The 8,985-nt window shown below is 45.0% G+C and overlaps 1 protein-coding gene across 1 annotated transcript; it reads left to right on the top strand.

The window, feature by feature from the left end:
- Nucleotides 1-500: 500 nt before the first annotated feature.
- CCL21 (C-C motif chemokine ligand 21) lies at nucleotides 501-1,648 on the top strand. Its single transcript, XM_081281199.1, has 4 exons — nucleotides 501-660; nucleotides 762-882; nucleotides 976-1,158; nucleotides 1,237-1,648. The coding sequence occupies exons 1-4, from the start codon at nucleotides 594-596 to the stop codon at nucleotides 1,268-1,270; spliced, it is 405 nt and encodes a 134-aa protein (XP_081137325.1). The 5' UTR covers nucleotides 501-593; the 3' UTR covers nucleotides 1,271-1,648.
- Nucleotides 1,649-8,985: the final 7,337 nt, after the last annotated feature.

Below are 8,985 nucleotides of genomic sequence, written 5' to 3' on the forward strand. Positions count from 1 at the left end.
TTTTTTTTTAAACACAACACCAAAAGCACAGGTAATGGCTGGGGGTGGATTGGGGGTGGGTGGGGGTAAATTAAACTTCATTGAAATTTTTAATTTTCCTGACTCAAAGGACACTATCAACAAAATGAAAAGACAACCCATAGAATGGGAGATTATGTTTGCAAGTCGTGTGTCTGATAAAGGCCTATTATCAGATTTGCTTGAAGGAGAGAGAGTGTGGAGTCTAGAGCACGGGAGAGAGCCCTGAGGAAGCCACCAAAGTGCCCAGGGGAGCAGTGGCAGGGCTTGCACCAAGGCAGTGTCTGAAAATAAGAGGAGGCCCTCATGGATTCCACCGATATTATAAGGTCGAGTCAGGCAGCTTGGGAACTGTTTGGCTGTGTGGTTTTAATCCAGGCATACTAGTGAGGCTGAGCGCCAGGAGAGGGCTCAGCCAGCTTTCAGGAAGGAAAAGGAGGGGTGATGAGGGAAGTGAAAGTGTCAGACTGCATAAATAGGCAGAAGGCCAGTCCCAGCCCACACAGAGACCCCCCAACTTTCAGCTGCCCATCTTGCCTACAGCTCTCGCCTCATATTCACACTCAGCCATAGCCATGGCTCAGACACTGGCTCTGAGCCTCCTTATCCTGGTCCTGGCCCTCTGCGTCCCCTGGACCCAAGGTACCAAGGAGGGAGGAGTCTTAGCTGGGGGAAAGGGGCTGGAGACATGTAGGTAATAGCTTTTAAGCAGCCTCTGTGTCCCTGTGAACCCCATTCTGCAGGCAGTGATGGAGGGGCTCAGGACTGCTGCCTAAAGTACAGCCAAAGGAAGATTCCCTACAAGGTTGTTCGCAGCTACCGGAAGCAGGAAGCAAGCTTAGACTGCCCCATCCCAGCTATCCTGTGAGTGGCACAAGGGGGTGGCTATAGGTTGATGGTTGAGCGGGGCGGTATGGTGGGCAAAGCTAAGAAGGCTTACTAACCTCCAACCCCAAGGTTCTTGCCCCAGAAGCGCTCCCAGCCAGAGCTCTGCGGAGACCCCAAGGAGGCCTGGGTGCAGCAGCTGATGAAGCGTCTAGACAAGCCACCAGCCCCCCGGAAAGAAGGCCAGGGCTGTAGGAAGGACAGGGAGACCCAGAAGCCTGGAAAGAAGAGAAGGGGCTCCAAAGGCTGCAAGAGGTGAGAAAGCAGAAGGGATGAGGGGGGAGGTGAAGGGGAGCCTCGGTCAGCCCCTCACAAGCTTCTTCTGCCCCCCAGGACTGAAGAGCCACAGACCTCCAAAGGGCCTTAGCTCAGTGACCAGCCTGGAGCCCAGGAGACCCTCACCAGCCTCATCAGGGCTTGAAGCCCCAACCCAAGGGGCAAGAAGGGGACTATAAGCAAGGAAGGACTCAGGAGCCCCAGAGCAGCCACCCCATGCAGCCCTTGTCACACCCCCTTCTGCTGCTTCAGCCAACCCATCTGTATTCCCATCCCTACCTTGCATGGCTGAGTTGCCCATGCTGGGCCAGGCCCAGAGAGACAGAGAAAGGAGACAGCAGGACTGTCCCCTCTGGGAGGTCACCTAGGATCCAAGAGCTGACCCTGCTCCCCATTACATCCCACCTCTTCCTTTTAAATGTGTTTTATGCTTAACCAAATAAAAAGCTGTTGCAGCCGCCCACCCAAATCCCTGTTCCTGTGTGTTTGCGTCACTACAGGGTGGGGTCATCTACTCTATTCTATGTTCCCACTCACCCCAGGTGCCCACACCTCTGGGCAGTTGAAGGGAGGCTGATGGGCCCTGTTTCTGGGGAGTTTCTGCCAATGAATATTCTGCCAGTGTTCCTGGAACATATTACACATGCCCATGTACACACACACACACACACACACACACACAAACACACACACACAACCAAGGCTCCGCAGGTCTCTGAGACTCTGCAGGGATTTCCTTTCCTGAGTCTGTTCAGCACTCTGTTACTCCAGCAGTGACTTCCGGATCTTTTCCCAGATCTACCAAGGACTGCTTCCCCTTTCCTTGGGGCCTACTGAATGAGAACCTCCAAGTACCCAAGAGGTCCTCAAGAGCAACACTGTGGCCTGGGCCCATTGATAACAAAGGCAAATACAAGTTCTACCGAAGCCTACCCTATTTATAATTCCAGCCATAGAAGGAACCCCAAGGACACAAGAGGACTCCTTTCTGCCCTGTTCAGTGAAGTTTCCCCACCCTCTCTGGCCTGTCTCTGTGGAATGGAACTTCTGTGATCTCTTTCTGGGTCTATCTGAGCTCTTTGTCTCCCTTAGCTTTTTCCCAGTTGGGAGAGCCTCCTTCCCTCTGTTTTTTCTCTTCCTCTTTTGGTTAGGACCCAGGATACCAAAGCTCCTTTAACTTCTTGAAACCAAGGCTGGGCATTTTGGAAGCTCAGGATCAGAGTAAATCTGTCAGAGTCTTTAAGAAGACTTCACCTGGGCCCCCTACCTCTTCGTCCTCAGAGCAGACACCCTCCTATTCCCCACTCATTTCTAGTCAGGGAGAGGAAGGATGGTTGGTTGGGGCCTAGAAATGTAAGAAAGAAAGGGGACAGATCCTGGGGAAAAGACAAGAAAGGCAGGGACCTAAGAAGCTTGGGGTGGCTGCCCAGCCCCCTTTCTTTCCATGGAGCCTGAGTATGCCACAGCATTCGCCATTTACCCCAAAGCCATTACAGTAGCTGCCCTCACTATTCTTGGGGCTGGTAAAGATGGGGCTCCTCTTTACCCATCCTTGTGTATAAGGTGTGATCTTAGCCTTCAAACTCAGATATGGAAGAAATAATATTGTATTTTTATTTTTGTTTTATTTATTTTTATTTTTGTAGTGCTGGGAATTGAACCTAGGGCCTTGCACATGCAAGTCAGGCACTTCTTGACCAACTGAGCTATAATCCCAGCCCTGTATTTTTTAATATTCTTTAAGTGAACTTAATTGCTACTCCAAGCTCTTGCACTGAAGTGCTGGTGAAAAAGAATTTGACATTAGGCACACTTAGGGAATCCCATCTGCAAAAGGCTATAGCAAGTTCATAAAAACACCAAGTTCCAGGGGAGGCCACCCACCGACTTCGCCTCCAGCACCATCCCATCACTGGACATCAGCAGTGAATGCTCTGACCCCTGTGGTCTCAGCAATTATGTTTCTTCAGCTCTGTGCCAAATTTGAATGTGGAGATTCAGATTTGAGAGCCTCTGGGCTTGAACCCGGCCTGCCCTCCCAACCCTCCAAAGTCTTCTATTCAGAGTCCCATCACTTGCTCTATCACAGCCAGGGACTAGAGCCCAGTGTTTACACTGGCTGGAACCACAAACCAATCCTCTCCCCAGCTGTAAAGAATTCTCTCTCCCTCTCCCCATTCCTTCTAGGGCACAACCTCTTCTTTGGTTTACTTTAGACATTTACAAAAGGCAGAAGGGCCTTTGACATAGGATGCCTCTACCCTCAGCCCAGCCAAAATCCTCATCTGCTCTGAAGTGAGGGGAAAAACTTAAGCAGAACAAACAAAACCTGATAGTTCACTGAATTATCCCACCTCGATGACCTGTCTGGACTTGTCCTCGAGCCCTGCGTGCAATTTGTTATTGATTTCATCAGAGAACAAATTGTCACTCTCCTTGTCTGCCTTCATCTTTGTCCTTTCTCCTTTCTGTAAAACACATAACTCAAAAAAACATCCTTATGGTTTTAAAAACAAATCAAAAAGTACCAGAATCTTATTCTGAACACCACCACTTCCTACAACTTTTAACTCTTGAGCTATTCTTCTAGGACTTACTGCTGTTATCAACAAATACTTTGCTTATACTTTTGGGGAGGTGGGGTGGGGAGTTAGTGGGTATTGAACCCAGGACCTCACACATGAGCACTCTACCACTGAGCTACATTACCAGACTTTTTAATTTTATTTTGAGACAGAGTCTCACTATGTTGCTGAAGCTGTCCTAGAACTTGCCATCTTACTACCTCAGCCTCCCCAGTAGCTGGAATTATAGGCATGTGCTACCATATCTAGTGCTTATCCCTATTGTGTGTGTGTGTGTGTGTGTGTGTGTGTGTGTGTGAGTGTATGTGTGTGCGCGCACGCGTGCCAGGGATTGAACTCAGGGGCACTTAACCATGAGCCACATCCCCAGTCCTTTTTATATTTTATTTAGAGATAGGGTTCTTCTAAGTCGCTCAGGACCTTGCTAAATTTCTGATGCTGGCTTTGAACTTGCCATCCTCCTGCCTCAGCATCCTGAGCTGCTTGGATTACAGGAGTGCACCACTGTGCCCAATAATGATCCCTGTTTCTTGATTTATCTGTTTTAAATATTACCACTTGAATTCCTACTGTAAAAAGTGAATATTTGGGGCTGGTGATGTGGCTCAAGCGGTAGCGCGCTCGCCTGGCATGCGTGCGGCCCGGGTTCGATCCTCAGCACCACATACCAACAAAGATGTTGTGTCCGCCGAGAACTAAAAAATAAAAATAAATAAATATTTAAAAAAAAATTTAAAAAGTGAATATTTGGCTCTTTTACCAACTCTTCTGTCCTGTCACTCCATCCTCTAAGTACAACTATCATGATTAGTACATTTAGATCATGATAGTTTACATTATTGTGATTATTGTAAATATTGTTCAGAGCAGTACACTATGCTTACTTCTTTGCCACTCAGCTTTTTTGTTTTTCTTAAATGTTTTAATTGCTCTTCCCTCTTTAAAAATATCTCCCTTGTTGACATTATCAGAGCTTTTCAAATGGTTCAGCACACGAAGTGGATTAAAGACCTAATGTTGGGCTGGGGATGTGGCTCAAGCAGTAGCGCGCTTGCCTGTCATGCGCAGGGTGCTGGGTTTGATCCTCAGCACCACATAAAAATAAAATAAAGATGAAGTATCCACCAAAAACTAAAAAATAAATATTAAAAAATTCTCTCTCTCTCTCTAAAAAAAAATCTTTTTTAAAAAAATAAAGACCTAATGTTTAAATATGTGTAACAGGACTGGGGATGTATCTCAGTGGTAGAGGTCTTGCTCTATCACAAGGCCCACAGGGTTCAATCTCCAGCACCACAAAAAATAATTAATTTATTAGAATATACATAATAGAAGAAAATATAGACGAGTGTGTTTATAACCTTGAGGCAGAAGAGAACTTCTTAAACAAGACATAAACCAAATTATAGTCACATGTGGTGATGCACCCCTGTAATTCCAATTATTGGGGAGGCTAAGGTAGGAGGATGGCAAGTTGGAAGGTAGCCTCAGAAACTTAAGACCCTTTCTCAATTTTAAAAATAACAATAATAATAATAATAATGAAAAGGGCTGGGGATGTAGCTCAGTGTAAAGCATCCCTGAGTTCAATCCCTAGTACCAAAAAAAAAAAAATGTTGCAAGGGAAAAAGTCGATGCAACTTAATTCAAAGACATTGGGAGTTCAGGGAAAAGATGACAAATTAAATACATGCCTTTATATTTATTTCTTCCTGAGCCCCTACTAAAACTACAACACAGCAAATATTTTTGATGTGTGTTTGTATGTAAAGGCATAAGGACTCGAGTGGAAGGCAACTCTCCAAGAGACTACCGGTTAAACAAGTAAATATTTCAGTAAAGATGGGACAAAGTACAAAACAAAATTATAATTTGAAGGATTTACAATGTCTTGTTCTTGTATACACTAAAAATATATATTTCACTAAATATTAGTATGACCATGGTGAACAGGAAAACAATGATTTCTACTAGAAATATAAAATGAAAACATCATAAATTATATCCAAAATTTACAAAATCATCATCCCCTACACATAAAAACACTTTGTCAATTCTTTAAGGGCCTCTTTGATTTAGCTTATAGAAAGGTCTTCACAACCTCAGTCATATAAATCTGAAACCAAATTTCAAGTAAGAAGCCAGGCTTCCTTTTTTCTTTCTTTCTTTTTAAATTTTGAGACAGGGACTTGCAAAATTGCTGAGGGCCTCGCTAAATTGCTGAGGCTGACTCTGAATTTATGGTCCTCCTACCTCAGCCTCCTGAGCTGCTGGGATTATAGGCATGTACCACCATGCCCAGCCTCCATTTTTTTATTTCTTAAAATTTGTTTTAATTAGTTATAATGACAGTAGTTGGTACATTATAATTATACATAATAGTGGAAATCATTGTTACATATTCATATAAGAACACAAGATAATTTTTTTAATATTTATTTTTTAGTATTCGGCAGACACAACATCTTTCTTTGTATGTGGTGCTGAGGATTGAATCCGGGCTGCACGCATGCCAGGCGAGCGCGCTACCGCTTGAGCCACATCCCCAGCCCCAACACAACATAATTTGGTCAATTTTATTCTTCAGCATCTCCCCTTTGCCTTCCCTCCTTTCTCCCCCTGGACCCCTTCCTCTACTCTATGAGACTCCCTTCTAGTTTCACAAGATTTCCACCATTATAACCCTCTTTTATATATATATTAGTTGTAAATGGACCTTTATTTTTTTGTGGTGCTGAGACTCAAACCCAGGGCCTCATACATGCTAGGCAAGTGCTCTACCACTGAGCCACAACCCCAGCCCATATCACCCCCTTTTTAAAATCCTTTTTCCTCTCTAACTTGCATATATGAGAGAAAACATATGACCCTTGACTTTTTGAGTTTGGCTTATTTTGCTTAACACAATGCTCTCAAGTTCCATTTTTGTTCTTCTATTTTTATGTTCTCTCTCTTTCTCTCTCTCTCTCTCTCTCTCTCTCTCTATATATATATATATATATATATATATATATATATATATATATACACGCACACACACTCACACACAACTCCATTGTGTATACTACCACATTACCTCTATCCATTCATCTGTTGATGGACACCTAGGTAGTTTCCATAGTTTTGCAATTCAGGTTTCCTAATAACCCCTCTGCCCATGATACCTGGACCACACCTTGACTAGCCACAACTTCATTCTTTGGTCATTAATCCATCCTTTAGAGGAATACGATCACCAGCAGTTAGGTGTGTGTGTGGGGGGGTGTTTTTTCTATAAGTGTGTGTATGTGTGTGTGTGTGTGTGTTACTGGAGATTGAACTCAGAGCCTCATAAATTCCAGCACTCCACTACTAAGATACATTCCCAGTCTGTTTTTGGTTTTTGGTTTTTTTTTTTTTATTTTATTAACACCTTAAATTTTTTTAATGAGGCAGCATGAGGCCATCAGAACAACACATGTAATATACCTGGAATTTTCCACCTTGCTGTATGGCCTAGTGAATTTCAGAAGGATGGGGCTTGTCACTTGAAAAGCTCAAAATAACTTGAAAATTTTCACAATAAACGAAATCTCCATGAAACTATATATGAAAGCCTAAAATAACTTGTTTCCCAGCTTTAACCATATATCTGGGAACACCTCTCCAGCATCAGATGGCCTCTTTCTTTCCCACATCCTGTTGTTTCTTCTTGTATTGGGGGATAAAATGATGCTGCTTTGTTAAAAAATTATCAACACTTCTATCGTTTGCCATCAATCTTGACTGATTAATTGCCATTTTTATGAATGCTGAACTTTCCAAGTCTTTTTTTTTTCCTAACAGCAATATTTGCAATAATTCTAATGGTGTGATGTCTGCTCTACAATTCCCATATTATACAGATTGCTAGCTAAAAACTTTTAGTTGTCCTTAAGATATGTTTCTCATTGGTGGCAAAAAAACTCTAATGACATGTTGTTGTAGACTTTTGCTTTAGAGCAATGAATTGTGATAACAATGCAGTCCAATCCAGTATTAAGAGAGTAACAGGACACTGCTTTTGAATACCTGAGCGCCTGACACCTGTTTTGTGTTGTCAATACCCGCTGCACCAGATGCATCACCGCTGGAAACAAACTGACTTTGCCCCTCGTGGCCACCAGAGGGCAGCAATTGATGCTGCCCCCTGGATTTGCCTTTTCCTTCATCTTCCTGGGACTTTTTCAAAATTTGTGGGTTTTTAATTATTATTTTTGTTTAGCCTCCAGTGTTTCTCACGCTAGGCCAGAGGTCTTGTGTTTTTCTTCGTCCATTTATGAGCAAGAAAAAATCCTTTTCTGCTCGTCGGGTTTAAGCCCTTGGCGCGGCACCTAGCGGGCAGTTAGGCGCTCAGTAAATCTCTGGGGAATAAAGAAATCTTTGCTTGGAGTTGAACCGTAATTAACTGCTTCAGGAATCAGCCGGGTGCGGTTTATTCATGCTGCGAAGGAAGTGCCGGAGGTGATGTGAGCTTCCTCCAGCCTTTAAGCCAAACATTAATTATTAATTATTAATTATTCATGTCTTGGACATTTGACTCCTCGGACTCAGGGTAAATTGGGGACATTCGGGTGGCGACGGAGGAGGTGAACGCCTCCTATTCGCGGACAGACGTGGGGCTTCGCCAGCCCACAGGTCTCGGCGGGTTCCGCAGAGTACCCACCTAGCTCAGGGACCTGAAAGACGGGGGATGTGGCAAAGGGGCGTGTCCTAGACCCGGGTGGCCGCCAGGGAAGGCAGCTCAAGGTGGTACATGTCCCTGGAGGTGCGGGGACCACCTACGGCCCGAGCCCGCGCTCCACATGCCCGGCGCGTGCGCCAGGACCCGGGGGCGACCCTTCGCCCGGAGGCTAAAGCCGACAGGCCCTGGGAGAGCGAGAGGCTTTTTGAGGCTCAGGGGCTTTGGAAGCCAAGTTTCCTCCCAGACTAGCTGAGGAATCCGCGGGGTCAGAGCCGCACCCTTGCATCTGTTTGCCAGAGCCGCGCCCCGTTCCAGAGCTCCCTTCCCAAGCTTGGGGCACCCTCTGCAGGCTGTGAGCAGAGACACATTAGGCATACAGACAAATGTCACACACACACCAGTCGCCCACAATCCCACGGACATAGCTCAGGATGCTCACATTCAATCCATTCAACAAACACTAAGCATCTAGTCTGGATCCTCTGTCTACAACCATTCACTCCCCTGCACCCCTGCATC

This window comes from Spermophilus citellus, assembly GCF_964194105.1.
Source record: "Spermophilus citellus genome assembly, chromosome: 2".
Taxonomy (NCBI): Eukaryota; Metazoa; Chordata; class Mammalia; order Rodentia; family Sciuridae; genus Spermophilus; species Spermophilus citellus.